At 45.8% G+C, this 16,291-nt stretch overlaps 1 protein-coding gene across 1 annotated transcript in view; it reads right to left on the minus strand.

The window, feature by feature from the left end:
• Positions 1-16,291, minus strand: part of WDR48 (WD repeat domain 48) — a 535,194-nt gene that overhangs the window by 222,317 nt on the left and 296,586 nt on the right. Inside the window, exon 12 of the mRNA XM_086941452.1 lies at positions 1,195-1,302. Coding sequence (XP_086797578.1) covers positions 1,195-1,302 — 108 coding nt within the window. The remainder of the gene's footprint in view (positions 1-1,194; positions 1,303-16,291) is intronic.

Consider the following 16,291-nt stretch of genomic DNA (forward strand, 5'->3'; position numbering starts at 1 on the left):
AGCAGGGGGAGACCTACCCATTTTCTTTGATCTTCCCAAGGATGCAGCTGAAGAAGAGCCCTCACTGTCTGAAGATACAACTCCCTCACGAGTCTTCATCTTTTGTAACCAAGTCAGTAGACAGCCTTCTCTGTCCCTCAAGGTCTTAGTCGAGAAGGTCCTGCAAATTTTGCACTCTGTGGCCTTGTGGTCCGGGTACAAACAACATATACAATCTTCATGTTTGTCCTCTACTAACAGCCTCTTTTTTGAACAGGTAACACAAGCTCTAAATAGAGCCTTCCTCTCCTTGTCAGACACAGTAAAATATAAATAAATTTGAGATAAGGTGAAGAAAATTGAGCAGAGCTCAATGGAGACTCCCTAGCACAACGTGTGGTAGAAAATATGAGGCTTTCTCGGGAAGGTTCTATGTGGTGAGGCTGCTCTGATTGGTTATTGCAAGAATTTGGTCTCTTTTACAAAAAGAGGTGGATAAGCTACAAAATGAGATGACGTCTAGGCCTTTTTTTACTTTTGTGCTTACTACAATGGTATTTTTTCTTTACCAAGGCTCCCATTCCGACGAAGGGGAATGATACAAAGCATGGGAATCTTTGAAAGTTCCAATACTGGGGCAAATTATGCTCTTCAGTAAGTGAATGAACATGTCCAAGTCTTCACAGGGTTATAGTAGTAATGTTAATAATATGTATATTGACATAATTACCAGCTATTCTAATCTATTATATTGAGTTGTTTACATTACATTGTTTTAGGTTTTAAAGCAATGTGATGTGCATTATTGACGATTTAATGATATTTTATAACACTTGCAGTGTTTCTCTTGTACCTGATTAAAAGTAGTCTTTTTTTCTAAATATACCTTCATTAGTTGATGTTTTTATTTTTTTAATGTTTTATTGCTTAATCTATTTTCAACAGATTTGACATATAGGCAAGGAATGAGAAAAACTTACTCAATAACAAAAGACCATCTAGACACATCTTACATACTCCGATACTAACAAAAAGCGTACACGCAGCTGCACGATCAACGGGCCTACAGTTAATATTGTTAGAACACTTTTTTGTTAATGCTAAGAACATTTTACTGAGATTTTTAATTCATCCAAACATGAAGGGAATTATAATTAAAGATAATTTGATAGTTGGAGGCATAACTAGAAATAGGTGCAGCAAGCAGCTTCTTACCCCAGTTTTTAGATCTACTGAAAACCAGTTTGGAACGTACACCATTTTAAATCTTTTCTTAATTTCTTCCTCAAATTCTACTTTTCCAAGATCTTCAACTTTACATGCCTGCATATAAAAATAAACAAAATCAAGAACTGCTCATGTAATTATCAAAATAAACATAGCTTGTATTGTAATAGTCAATCAACTGCAACAGCTGACTGTACATTCTTAATCTTGAATGAGCAAACATCAAGACTTATCAGCAGTTCCTCTCAAAGAATTAAGAGGCAATAACATATCTGCATCACTGGTACAATCAGCTATATGCAAAGCAAGCAACAGTGCATACATTTAGGGGCCTACTCGTTATAGTGAGCGGGGACAAGTTTCCCTGGGCAGTAACGGTGGACATCTTAATGTAAAACACTTGACAGGATGTCATGATTTATAACATGTTAATTAGTTTAACGGTTATGTGGAGTAAGTTCATTCTTACAGAGACAGAAGCATAAAGTAAGTCTGACAGTTATATGCTACAAGTGGATAAAGCTGTGTAATACAGATCCCATGGATTATAAATCAGTAGAGGTTCCACTTGCCTACGACGAATGCGGATTTAGGAAAAAAAGCATGTGTCGGAGTTTAACAAGAATGTATCTTTTGTGCTATATCTCCCAGCAGACCTACAACAGACAAAATCATCTAAAGACTGCTAGTACATAACAATACATATGCAGATTTATAGTATGTTTTAATAGTTCTTTTAACAAATAACGGCTAGCTACGTGTATTTGTACCAAGGACAACTGCTCTGCATTCAAGTGCTAGTAGGTTGTATTTTTCCAAGCATTTATAGGCCATACATCGTACTACTTACTTACATACCATAAAACCTATCACCTGTTCTTACTTCTCCATCATGGGATACCACCATTATTGATGAATGTCAGGATGTTCCCATGGATGCAGAAGGCTCACAGAACACGTAAAAAATAATATTTAAAATCCAATTATCTTTGGACATATAAAAAACAAATTAATAAATGTGTGCAATCTACTGTTTTTAAATCTAAGCGGAAAGAGGTTGTAAAGCAAATTAGGTGCTTCACCCATGCCTGCCTGAGTACGCCAGTTCTACTCAATACACCCCACAAGACAATGGATTTCTCAAACATAGCTGCAGTTGGGCAGGTAAGGCATGAACAATAAAAAGGTCCATAATGGAGAAAAACAATCACAGATAAGAAACCATAGCTTCTTGATCATATGATTGCCATTATTTCATAAATAGTGGGATACAGTTACTAGTAGTACCTATAAGAGAGGAGCGAAAGAAGGAGAAAATCTACATAAGCAAACCATTGATAAACTCACTAAGCAGTTTCAGAATCTATCTTGGCAGTGGTGTTTAAAGAAAGTGTGGGCTCAACGCCACATAAGAGCAACAGACTTCAGAAATGGGGCTATCCCTAAACAGAGCAGTGGTAGTTGCATTTATTAAACTATCAACTTGGAAATTACTTGCTTAAACTCAGAAACTTCCACATCTATAGTACCACAGGTTAAAAATGTTGCTTTGAGTGTCTCAAAGGTTTAGTTATTTTAATAAATAATACTTAAGACACTGTTTAGCATTCAAAACATGCAAAGGATTATTCAACAGATGTCATGGGACTGGTAAAGAAAGAAGGTAACAGTTTGTTTCATAAAAAAACATGAGATTAGCTAATGGAGAAGATAAGTGAAGGCAAAGACAACCTTATACGTATGTAAAAACATGTTATGCTCAGTAGTAAAGACATCATTCAATCAATCAGGGGTTTGTAACACGCGATACTCACCCATGAGGGTCTCAAGGCGCTGGGGGAAAGGGGGGGGGGGAGGAGGTAGCAGATCTGGATCAGTCGAAGAGCCAGGTCTTGAGGTCCTTCCTGAATACGTGCAGGGCCGAAGAACATCTGATGTTACCAGGGAGCTCGTTCCAGGTCCTGGCTGCGATGTAGGAGAAGGCTCTCCCGCCGGTTCTGTCTCGGCAGATGCGGGGGACCTCTGCCAGGGCGAGGTCGGCGGAGCAGAGGTTCCTTTTGGGAACGAGGAAACATACTCTGTCGTTGAGGTATTTGGGTCCGATGTTGAGGGATTTGTAGGCGTGGGTGAGGAGTTTGAAGGTAACCCTCTTCTCGACGGGGAGCCAGTGGAGGCCTCGTAGGTGTTGGGTCATGTGCTTGTGGCGCGGTCTTTCAATGACGAGTCTGGCTGCGGCATTCTGGATGGCTTGGAGTTTGTGTAGAAGAGTTTTGTTGATTCCAGCGTAGAGGGCGTTGCTGTAGTCCAGTGTGCTGGTCATGAGTGCGTGGGTGACGGTCCATCTGCAGTCAGGGGGTATCCACTTGAAGGTCTTACGGAGGATGCAGAGGCAGTTGAAGTGACAGCGTTGATCTGGCGGTTCATGGCGAGGGAGGAGTCATGGATGATGCAGAGGTTCCGAGCAGGGTCTGTCGAGGTGGGTGGGCTCCCGAGGGCCACCAGGTGTTGTCCCAGGCGGAGGTGCATGGTCCGAGGAGGAGGACCTCTGTCTTCTCAGAGTTGAGATCAGGCAGCTGTCCTTCATCCAGGCTGCCACGATCCTCATTCCTTCTTGAAAACTGAGTCTGGTGTCTTCAGGGTTCTTCGTGAGGGAAAGGATGAGCTGGGTGTCGTCGGCGTAGGATGCGATGCTGAGCCCATGCTGTCTGACGATGGCGGTTATGGGGGCCATGTAGATGTTGAAGAGTGTCGGATCCTTGGGGTACTCTGCAGTTGATGTCAGTGGGTTCGGAGAGGGGGGAGGGAAGTCTGATCCTCTGGGTTCTGCTGGAGAGGAAGGATTAGATCTATTCGAGGGCGGCTCCTTGTATCCCTGCGTCGTGGAGTCTGGCGGCTAGCGTGCAATGTGAGAAGGTGCCGAAGGCTGCGGATAGGTCTAGAAGGATGAGGGCCGTGGTGTGTCCCTTGTCTAGGTGATCAGCTGGGCGTTCACAAGTCTCTCAGTGACTTTGTCTGCGAAGGGGAGGAGAGAGATGGGTTGGTCGTTCTTCAGGTCTGTTCACCTCCGCACGTTTCCAATCATCTGGGTGCAGATGCCGGAACTGAGGGAAGATTTGATTGTACGTCTTAGTTCGGGTGTGATGACAGCGGTGGCCCTGTGGAAGATGTGAGGGGGGGCAGGGGTCCGTTGGGGCTCCTGAGTGAGTTGTCTTCATGGTTGCGGTGATGAGCTCTAAGGACACGGGGGCCCAGGATGTGATGGTCGGCTTCTCGGCGGTGGTGGGTAGTAGGGTGTTGTCTTGTGCTGGCTCTTTGAAGTTGTCATGAAGGGCCTTGATCTTCAGGTGGAAGTAGGAGCTCAGTTTGGCGCAGAGTTCCTGGGAGGGTGTGATGGCCGTGGTTTCGCAGGTGGGTTTTGCGAACTGCTGAATGACGTTGAACAGTTCCTTGACGTTGGTTGCGTTCGTATTGACTTTGTCTCTTATTAAGGTCCGTTTGGTGTCTCTTATAAGCGATGGTATTTCTTCAGGGTGCTCTTGTGGTTGTTCCATGCTTCTGTGGTCTTCTGGTTCCACCAATTTTTCTCTAGGCGTCTGCAGGAGCATCTGGCTTCTTGGAGATATGTGGTGAACCAGGCAGCCTTCAGAGGGCGTTGTTTGGCGAGGTGGCGGCGAGGTGCCAGCTTGTCGGCGCAGCAAGAGACCCAGCGGTGAAATTCCCTGGCTGCGGAGTTGGTGTCGGTCATGGTGCTGGGGGGGGGTCTTGGAGGAGGGCGGTGTTGAGGTGTTCCTCAGTGACCTTACCCCATTTCCATCGCGGCGGGCACGGGGCGGGCTTGGGTGCGGTGGTGGTGTCGAAGGTGAAATGGACACAGTGGTGGTCCGTCCTGAGGGGCTGGGTGGTGTGGCTTAAACGGATGTTTGATCCTCCTGCGAACATGGGGTCGAGGGTGTGACCCGCTCTGTGGGTGGGTGTGCGGACGAGCTGCTTCAGTCTGGGGTAGGCGAGGTTCTTGAGGAGAGTGGTGGAGTCTGGGTCATCGTCGAGGTGGAAGCTCAGGTCCCCGAGTACAATGTAGCCAGTGGAAGTGATGACGTGGGGTGCGGGCTGGGCGCTAGGTCCTGGCGGTCTGTACATGAGGGTGCCGCGTAGTGTGGTCCTGGGGCTGGTCTGGATCTGAAAGTGAAGGTGTTCTGCGTTGGAGTGGGTGTCACTCGTGCTGGATGTGGAGAGTCGGAGGGGGGTCTTGTGTGCGATGGAGAGTCTTCCTCCCGGGCGGTGTGGCAGGACTTTTTCTGGATATTGTAGCCATCTGGGATGGCCATGGCAATGTCAGAGCCGGAGGTAGCGTTGGTCCAGGTTTCCATGAAGAATGCAACATCGGGCGAGAGGGTGTCAATCAGGTCCCAGATTTTAATGGTTGTCAGTGCAGGAAGCGCACGTTGAGAAGGATGCACATCAGGGTTCCGGTGGAGCGTGGATTAGGTGGCCCTTCGGCGGATTCGGGAGCCGGGTCAACGGTGATGAATCTTCGGCAGGGTCTGAACGAGAACTGCCCGTGGGTCGTGGTTGGCGATGATCTTCCGCAGTCGGCGTAGCCTCAGTGGTTGAGAGCGTGGAGGGTGGCGGAGTTGTAGTGGTGGGGTCTCGGAGAACCGGGATTCCTGGCGCTGGTCGAGAGCAGATGGGCTTGCCTCAGGTGAGCCTTATGCACTCCAGTGGTATGACGGCGCAGCGGTCGCCATTTAGTAGGCGAGGGGTGGCGGGAACAGAGGTGGGGAGGCGGGAGAGGAGCTGGATCAGGGGACGGGGCCGCAGGGGCAGCAGAGGTGGAAAAAGTATACATAAGAGACCCGGGGCACAGAAAATGCAGTAAAGAGAGAAAAAACAATATGCAGCAGTCCGGGCAAAACAATAAGCAGTAGTCAGGAAAATACTACAAACTTTACGGTGCAGGCTCGAACCCTGCTGGGAGAGGGCTCTGACTCGAGCGGTCCGGCTGTTAGGTAGAGCTACAAGGCAGTGTGCTACCTTGGACCCAGAGGTCAAGGAATCATGCGCGCTTGCCTGCAGCGGTCACCATTTAGTAGGCGAGGGGGGCGAGAGTAGAGGGGGGGGTGGAAACGGGGCTGGATTGGGGGGCGGGACTGCAGGGGTGGGAAAAGTATACACAAGAGACGCGGGGGCACCGAAAAATGCAGTAAAGAGAGGAAAAACAATAAGCAAAACAATAAACAGCAGTCAGGGCAAAGCAATAAGCAGTAGTCAGGAAAATACCACAGACACGTTAGGGTGCCGGCTCGAACACTGTTGGGAGAGGGCTTTGATTCTAGCAGTTCGGCTGTTAAGCGGGGCTGCAAGGGAGTGTGCTACCTTGGACCAAGAGGTCAAGGAATCATGCGCAGCGGTTACCATTTAGTAGGCGAGGGGGGCGGGAGCAGAGGTGGGGAGTCGGGAGCGGGGCTGGATCGGGGGCGGGCCACAGGGGCAGCAGCGGCGGGAAAAGTATACACAAGGGACGCGGGGCACAGAAAAATGCAGTAAAGAGAAAAACAATAAGCAAAAGCAGGAGTCAGGGCAAAACATTAAGCAGCAGTCAGGAAAATATCACAGAAACGTTACAATGCCGGCTCGAACCCTGTTGGGAGAGGGCTCTGACTCGAGCGGTCTGGCTGTTAGGCGGAGCTGCAAGGGAGAGTGCTACCTTGGACCCAGAGGTCAAGGAATCACAATTAAATTCACTAACTATCTTGGCTAAAATGTTACCTACTAAAAATACTAAATTCCACCAAGCACAGAATTGCTGACTACATGTATCTGGTATCATGGTTTTCTACTTTGGTCTTAGTCTCACACTAATCTTGTGTGTGAGAGGAGACTTAAGCTTGTGCTTTCAGATGGGTGAGGTTTTGGATCTGCCCTGTGACCCGTTTGGGGGAGGGGAGAAGAGGGGGAGGATTGGGGGCATGAAGCATGGTATCATTGATCAAACAGTGGACTACTGTCCCTTTCAGGGCATTAACACAGTGATAGTGGCAGTGGACCGTCTTCTGTAAACCCATAGTTTTGACCAGATTTTTAAAAATCTTTGTCACTGGAGTGGAAGCCTACTAGCCCTAATGTATGTGTTAATGTCTATGCATGTACCACACAGGCTACATACACAATGTATGCAAGGTACAGTAATGGAGGCCTTTGGGATCCAGTAAGGATGTCCATGGCCTGGCCTTTTGCACAAGATGGAGGTGAGGTTGTTTTCCCAGACAATGGAAGTGTTTTGCTGACATTCTTGAAGCTAGGGAAAGAAGATCTAGGCACTATTTTCATTGGCTTGTTGCTGAGCAAGGAGCTGTGGATCAGTCTTTCTGAAGGACTGCCATTTAGTAGAGTGCGGGGTGAAAGAAGGGAATGGAGACTATGTTATGTAAAGTGAAGAGGCACCTTTGAGTGAGGCTTGCCGCTTTGCCTTTTCCAGAACCCTGCATCAATTTTGCAGATTATATTCAGTGCCTCTATAGTGCGTACCCCAGGCTGGATGTTATTCTGAGAGAGCGAGAGAGAGAGAGAGAGAGTGAGAGAGTGAGAGAGATAGAGGCCTGTGTCTGGAGACTAGCCTACAAATGACATTTGAAAGGAAAATTATCTTGAATCGGTTCTGAAAGTAGAGACTGTGGATACATATCTCCTGGCTGCTCTGATAAGATAGAGGGACTCCGTGATCCACTTATTGCAGTTGAAAGTTCTCAATGACCAAGGAAGAAAGTGCTCTAAGAACCGTTGTGCAACCAGTGCTGGTGTGTGCCCGACAGACAGCTTACCAGAGGTGAGGGGACCCTTGATGAAGAGCCATTCACCCGCCCAGAAACCAGACTGCATGCTGAGAGTGCGAAGAAGCCCGCTAATGTTGCAGGAGTACTCACTGTAAAATCTGAGTGAATTGCAGTGTGACACCAGTGTAATGGGTCTGCAAAAGAGGAATACTCTGTGGGCCCCCAGAACCTCCACCACAATTCCAAGCGGGACTCAAGAAGTTAAGCCAAGTCTTGAGCCACTGAGCCCATACTGAGATTTGGTGGCTTGACTTATGACGCAGAACCTGGTTGTGAAGTTGCAGTTTGACCTGAACTGCTGCACCTGAATTCTGAACCACCAATGAACTGTGAAGATGCGGCCAAAGAATCTGCACCTGCACCCAGTCGCAATAAGGTCCAGAGCTGCAGTGCAATATGAGACTTGGAGCACTTAAAGCAGTTGTCCACCATCCAACTAGTGAGTCCTGACCATTTGCTCAAAGCCAGCCATGCATGGCTGCAACATTCCAGACGCATACAGCTTGAGAGAAGCTGCACTGAGCACCCACCAGACCAGCTGTGAGAAGATCTAGCACTCCCCACAGCTGCGATCCTAGAATGTAAAAACAACAGTTGATGGACAGAATGCAGAACAATGTCCTACATTAACCCTAGTACAGAGATCTGGGCCTAATTCCATCGTTTTTTTGCACTCCACACCACCCCAGTTCAGACATGGCCATATGGAAATCAGCCTTGACCCTGTGCCTCATGGGAACACTTCAGCCCGAACTGCCAAGTCATGTCTTTCCTGGACCGGAATCAAGCATCCTAGGACCGGTTTCTGGCTATCAGCCGTCTTCAGCCAGGATAGCTTGACTCCAGTAGTGTGGAGAGCATGGGACTCACGTCTGAGCATACCCATCCCACTCGGGGTTATTATTATTCAGAAAGATATTAAAAACTATAGTAGAGAACGTACTTACCCTTATCTCAAAAAACATTTTTTCCAGCAAAATCCGAATCAATCAAACTGGATTCCTAAGCATACTACTTTTTCAGATACAGCATCTTCTAGTTCAGACGTGAACAATAGTTGTGGGGACACACCCAATTAATTATAGGTTTGGGAGAGGACATAATCTATCTTTTTTGTCGAGGGCCCAACTGCCACAGCGTGGTCAGATTCGGAACACGAGGAGAGGCTGGTTCAGGAATCAGTACACCCCCGGTTTAAGCCAAACCCGCGACAGCTATTACGAATGGTAAACCCACTGAGAGAGAATAATACTGAGATGAGGACTAAATTCCGATCCCACCATGGAAATTTTCCCGATCTTAAACTTATCTCATGTATTGAGCTCAAAAGAAATCAAGTTGTTGAGCAATGGTTTATCTTTTGTTCTGACACATAGAAATGACCCTTTTACGACATGTTGAAGTATACTGATTCTTTAGAAGACTAAGACTCAAACACTTCTTCAGCAAAAATCGATCACCAATGCAAAATAATGTGAGTGGTTTAAAATGTAAGTCCACGTTTTTTCCAGCAGCTAATCTTATGCCTAAAGAACTGATTACTTTTGAAAATGTCATACTGACGGAGTTAGAGCAGATGTTCCAGCAAAGAAAGTATACGAAATATAATTTCTCTAAAGATCAACAATTCACTCTGAAAACCCTTGCCAGCAGGGATGATGTAATTGTGAAACTAGCTGATAAGGGGGGTAGTATTATCTTACAGGATAAAATTGATTATGATGAGGAAATTCTACGACAACTTAACAACAAAGTGAATTATGTCAAATTAGCTAGAGATCCTACAGACAGAATCAGGAAAGAAATTCTACATTTGACCTTCCAAGGACTTGAAGGTCTTTGGTTGAGCAAGAAAGAATTTGACTATTTAAATAAAAAAGATTTTATGACATCGGCATTTTACACGCTACCAAAGATTCATAAGGACAGCCTGCACCCTCCGGGTAGACCAATTGTTGCGGGCTGCCAGTCATTCTTGCAACCATTGGCAGAATATGTGGATTGTTTTATGCAATCTGTTGTTCCCAAGACAAGATCCTACACTAAGGATAGCACTGATGTCATTACCAAACTTGAAGGTTAGCCATATGACGTAGTAAATAATATTCTCGTCACAATGGATATAGAGAGCTTTTATACATGCGTACCCCAGGGAGAAGCTCTCGATGTGATCAAGGATATATTAAACACAAGTCAACACCAACATCAGGTTTCAAGTGAATTTATTGTAGATTATACTGGAATCGCCCTCGAACAGAATTATTTTTTGCTTAATGGAGATTTTTTGGGCCAAATAAAAGTGTGCGACTATGGGTGCTATTTTTGCACTGGACATAGCAAACTTGTATGTCGCCTCCTTTGAAGAGATGATAATTTACTCCCTTCAGTGCACATATAAAAAACTATTTAAGGTACATAGGTACTCAAGAAGAAATACAGGATTTTCTTTCCTGGCTCAATCAGCAGAATGTGAACCTACAGTTCACTATGGAAAGTAATCAATACAGTATGCGTTTTTTGGACTTCAGAATTTGGAATGATGGAGGTATTTTAGCTGTTAGCCTTTATACAAAACCCACAGCTAGAAACACGCTATTGAAATACAATAGCCATCATCCGCGCAATTTGCGAGATAACCTCCTTTTTGGTCAGTTTTTGCGGATTAAACGCAACTGTACCAGGAGGGAGGATTATTTTAGTGAGGCAAAAGTGCTAATGGCAAAACAGGTGATGAGGAGTTATCCATACAGATTAGTGAAACATGCAATGAAACAAGCATGGTATTACGATTGACAGGCACTACTGTATAAAGAAACTGAACTACAATCAGATAATCCATCTGACACAATTACTTGCTTTACCACATTCGGGACCGAATCTAATACAATCAAAATAATTATTCTGAAAAATTGGTACCTTATAAAGAAAGTGGAACCACATCTAAATCACCCACGGTTTGCTTTCAAAAGAGGGAGGAATCTAAGAGATTATCTAGTTAGAGCATACAATGAACCAATTCCAGCCTCGATTCAAAATATGTGGGGTTTGACAACAGTAACAGGGCATTACCCGTGTGGTAATTGTGCAGCTTGCGCTACTACAAGCGTGAAGAAAACATGTAATGTGAAACGTAAAGAATGGTGTTTACAACAACATACCAATTGTTTGTCAAGAAATGTAATTTATTGCATACAATGTTCATGCTCCCTTTTTTACATCAGGAAAACAACACAAGGGGTGAAAAAACACATTATGCAACACCAATCACGGATACGCTGTAAAGTGCTGACTGCACCTTTGATTGAGCATTACATACAAAATGTACATACTCCTGACATGAAATGGTTTGTACTTGAAAGTGTTAAAGGTACGAAGAGACAACAAAACATTGATCAGCTGCTCACACTCAAAGAAAACAGATGGATTTGGTCCTGTAAGACTGTGGAAAATGGATTGAACTCATTTGTTCAGTGGCATACACTGGCAACACTTTAATAGCTCATGGAGGCGTGAGCTTTTTTTGTATTAACTAATTGTGATTATGGTACAGGAGGACGAAGATCGTACTTTGGGTCTTTAGTCATAAGGATCTAAATCGGTACGGACATGTATGCTAGATTGGCTATGTTGAGTATTTTAGCTATTATAGCATATCTGATTCGATACACTCAAGATCGCCAACCTATAAGTACATAGGACCAAGAGTCAGGTGGGTTGAGATTCCCTGCTCTCAGAGTTGTTTTACTCTTTCAGCCTGGTTTGCTAGTATATAATGTACAATTTATAGTTGACCGCTTTTTGGGTGGTCCCAGCAGTCTATTTGGCTTTTCCCTTCGATTTTGGTACTAAAGAATAAATTCTTCGTCCTGGTGGGGTAGAACTTGCTAATACCTGAATCAGTATGTTTACTTGTGTTTGACGCTTAGATGGGCATTTTGTGGTGTTTGGAGCCGGCATTGCGCGCTGTACATCTAGTGAGGCCGACAGAATACGAGCGGGGATGAGCTTTTGAAGCCATCTGATACTTTTCTAAGATGGCTACCAAGATACGTGAAGCTGACGGCAAGACTCATGAGGTCATTGCCGGGGCTGCGGTACTCGGTCTTTCAAGTCTGGCAGAGAATCAAGCGACGTAGGTTCCTTTTTAAGTAAGTGGGTTTTAACTTTAATAACGGAGCTTGTGAGCCTATGTCAGTCCCATGAGGTTTTGTAGGGACTAATTGATTGTTCTGGTTTTGTTTTGTTTGGCAGGATATTGAATAACAAATACACTGCCCATTTGTAAGTATCCTAGCTACCCTAATTGTATGTAGACGTGTTTGTCTTGGAAACAGGTTACTCAAATTCATTTTTTTCTTGTTTCAGACTGGCCAAATTTGTTGGAGGTAAGAAGACTGGTATATACAGTCTTACTACAGTTTAAGGCGTTTTTTGGTGGTGGTATAGGAATATTATAGTGGTCTGCCCAAACATGCTGTGCTTTGGCCAAAAGGTGACAGCTGAGATGGAGTGGATAGGACTAATGCCATTGTGGTTTTGAATCAACTGTGAATTATGTCACTCATGGTTTGGTGATGCAGTGGCACTTTATATTGTTTATGTGTGGCACTCTGATTTTTGGTGTTTATCACGTAACACTATTGGTCTCCCTGTTTCGTCTGGGTGGTGAGCAGAAGATGCATGCATATGGTTTCGTCTCTTTACATATTGTGTTGTATTTGTATTTTTATTGTACTAGACTCTTTGTGCAACACTTCCGTCCTGAAGATGGTCTCGGGAATCTGGTAGACTGTTACAGAGACCGAAACGTTGACGATAGTACATCTTTTTGTTACACTTATACATTGCAAGGCATAACAAAAGCAATGTAAAATAGATGTTTTTTTTTTTTGATTTGTTTTTATTGTTGCATCACATAGTAATAATCACAGTCATATTCCTTCGTCGGCTGCAGCGTCAACATTCTGCTGCAGTCAACCAATAGTGCAACTTTTTTTCTTTTTTGTTTAATAAACAACTCTTAACTTTAAGGTCATTGATTGGATAGTTGGTACATTTTAGATAGATTAAGTAGAGTATTCAAATCAACCTTTACAATGGGCAAGGCCGTTAATACCACAATTTGCAGAACTATTATGCCAACCCTACTAGTCCGGCAGACTCTGGGATTACCCTGTCAGCACCCCTTTCCACAATCCATTCCCCCCTACCCGGTTTCCTCCTCATCCCCTGAGCTATCCATGTCTTCCTCTTCTGGCAATGGCTCACACAGCTCCCCCCTATATGTGTTCCAAGGTGTCCATATTTTGTTCCATTTACGTGGGTTGGCTCTCTGTTGGTACACTGCCCGTTCCACCACCATCAGCATGTCCATATTCCGGCACCACTGCACCAGGGTCGGTGTCTCGGATGATCCCCATTTCTGCGCTATATCTCGCTTAGCTAACATCGTGCCGATGACCACCCATTGCCTCCCATATGATGTCAAGTCGTTTGGGCCCCACACATTCAACAGACAAACTCGGGGGTCAGGTGTTATCGGGATTTGTAAGGTTTGGGCCATCGTGCGTGTTACTCTCCGCCAATAGTCCACCATATTGGGACAGGACCATAGGGTGTGATACAATGTGCCCTCCTCTCCGCAGTGTCGCAGGCAGTAGGGGTGGTCTGCTCTGTGGATTTTGTGTAGAGTGGTGCGTGTATAGTATACTCGGTGCAATATTTTAAATTGCACCAGTCTAAATCTTGATGAGATGCCAGCTTCCTTAGGCGACGCCAGCGCTGCATTCCATTCCGTCTCATCTAGGTCTCCTACTTCCCCCTCCCACTTTTCCTTCAATTTCTGCAACGGGTCAGGTAGGTTGTTTATGAGTTTACGGTAAGTGAGGGAGGTAGCACTGGCCTCCATGTAGTCTGTAAGTAGACGGTCCTCCAATGGGGCTGATTCTGGGACATTAGTGCCTGGTTCTATTGCTGACAGTAGTGCGTGACGAATCTGTATGTATCGGTATGTTTCAGTAATGCCCAATTCGTACTGTTCCCTCAGGGTCTCAAATGGAACCACCCCATCCTTCGTCCACATATCACCCACCGTGGATATCCCAATATTGTCCCATTGTTCGAAGCCTTTACTGTGTCTTAGATTCCCCAAAATTCTGGAGTCCCATAGGGGTGTGAGTCGTGTAACTACTCCCTCCCATTTCAGTCGGGTTTGGGCCGTGTGCCATAGTGTCACAGTATGTTTAGTTGGGCCGCTGAGTTTTGTCATCAATCCTTTATTGTAGAGTGGGGCCAGAAGCGTGTTTGTCCCTAACTGCCTCCTATCGGCCATATATGCCGGATCGTCCTGTGGCCTGTGTATCCACTGGTTAATCACTTTGAGGTGGGCTGCCCAGTAATACAGTTCCAAGTTTGGGAGCGCTATCCCCCCACTATACCAGTCTCGAATCAATTTCACATGTGCCACCCTGGCTGGTCCGTTTCACCACAGTAGGCTGGACAGTTGAGTCGACAGTTGTCGAAAGAACGATGATGGGACCAACATTGGCGTATTTTCCAGGACATATAGAAAACGGGGTAACGCCATCATTTTGAAAAGTGCGGCTCTGCCCAACAGTGTTAATGGGAGGGTCTTCCAGTGACGCACGTCTGATTTAAGTCTGTCAAGCAGCGGCCTAAGATTTAAGTCCTGAAAGGTCGCATGATCTCGTGTAATTTGGATCCCTAGGTACTTAAAGGAGGTGGATTCTAATAGTAATGGGCAGTCCGCACTTAAGATCGGCGGCGTGCCGTGAAGCATATAGAGCACAGCTTTTGTCCAATTTATTTTGTACCCTGAGGCTGTGCCGTGCCTCTCACACAAGGCCAGCAGCACCGGAATACCCGTTGCTAAGTCCGTTAGATAGATCAACATGTCATCGGCATATAATGACACCCTGTCTTCCCAGTCGCCTCCCCACCGTATGCCCTTCAGTAACTGTGTAGACCTGATGATGGTGGCTAAGGGCTCCAGAACCAAAGCGAACAGGAGCGGCGAGAGTGGGCACCCTTGTCTCGTTCCCCTCGCTAGTGGTATTTCTCTCGAGAGGTGGCCATTTGCTGTCACCCTGGCTACTGGGTTTTTATACAAAAGTCTGATCCATGCTACAAATTTTGGGCCGAAACCCATATGCTCCAGAACCGCAAAGAGGTATCGCCATTCCACCAGGTCAAACGCCATTTTGGCGTCAAGTGACAGGATAGCTGCTGGTTCTGACAGTAATGGAGCCCGTGCCATCACGCCGTGTAGGCGTCTAAGATTCATCGCCGTACTCCTGTGCGGCATGAATCCGGATTGATCAGGATGTATTAGGTGCGCCAAATGAGGTAACAGTCTGTTGGCTAGAACTTTAGCTAAGATCTTACTCTCAGCATTAAGTATAGATATCGGGCGGTATGACCCGCAGTCCTCAGGTGGCTTGCCGGGTTTTGGTATTGCTATTATAGTCGCTGCGCGTTGGTCGGGCGGCAACTGTCCCTGCTCCAGGCTGGCCTTAAACATATCTAGTAGGGGGGTCGCAAGCGTTTCCGACTTGGTCTTATACCATTCAATCGGTATCCCTTTGGGACCTAACGCTTTCCCCGAGTGTAGTGCATTGATGGCTATCTGTAGCTCTTCGGCAGTCAGGTCCATTTCCAACTCGTCTGTTGTCCTGTGACAAGTTGCGGGTGGGTATTCCTTCTAGAGACGCCTCCGCCATCTCTCGAGTAACTTCGAATTCAGGGGAGTATACTGTTAGAAAGTGATCTGCCAGAAGTTCTACTATCAATGAGGGATGAGTTTGTAATACCCCTGCAGGATCTCTCAAGTGTAGGATAGCCCTTTGCCCCTCCCGTTTTTTCTCTAACCAGGCAATAAGTCTGCCAGCTTTGTCACCTACATCGTAGATTCTGTGGGCTGTTGTCGCTATATTGTCTGTTACCTTGCGGCGTATGTGATCGGTATGACGCTGCTGACACAAACGAAGTCTGTGAGCGTGTCCCTCGTCGGGTCGGTCTCATGTTCTCTATTGGCCTTGGCAAGCCTGTCTTCTAGGTCTAGGAGCTCTAGTTTTTGCGTTCGTTTGGGTCTCATGATAGTGGAAATAGCCTGTCCCCGGAGAACCGTTTTGTACGCTTCCCACAGGACAATGGGGGATTTAACAGACCCTACGTTCTCAGCGAAGTATGTCCTTGTTTCCATCTTTAGTGCTTTCGCTACTAATGGTACTTTAAGG

The sequence above is a fragment of the Lissotriton vulgaris genome, chromosome 10 (genome assembly GCF_964263255.1).
Source record: "Lissotriton vulgaris chromosome 10, aLisVul1.2, whole genome shotgun sequence".
Classification (NCBI taxonomy): domain Eukaryota; kingdom Metazoa; phylum Chordata; class Amphibia; order Caudata; family Salamandridae; genus Lissotriton; species Lissotriton vulgaris.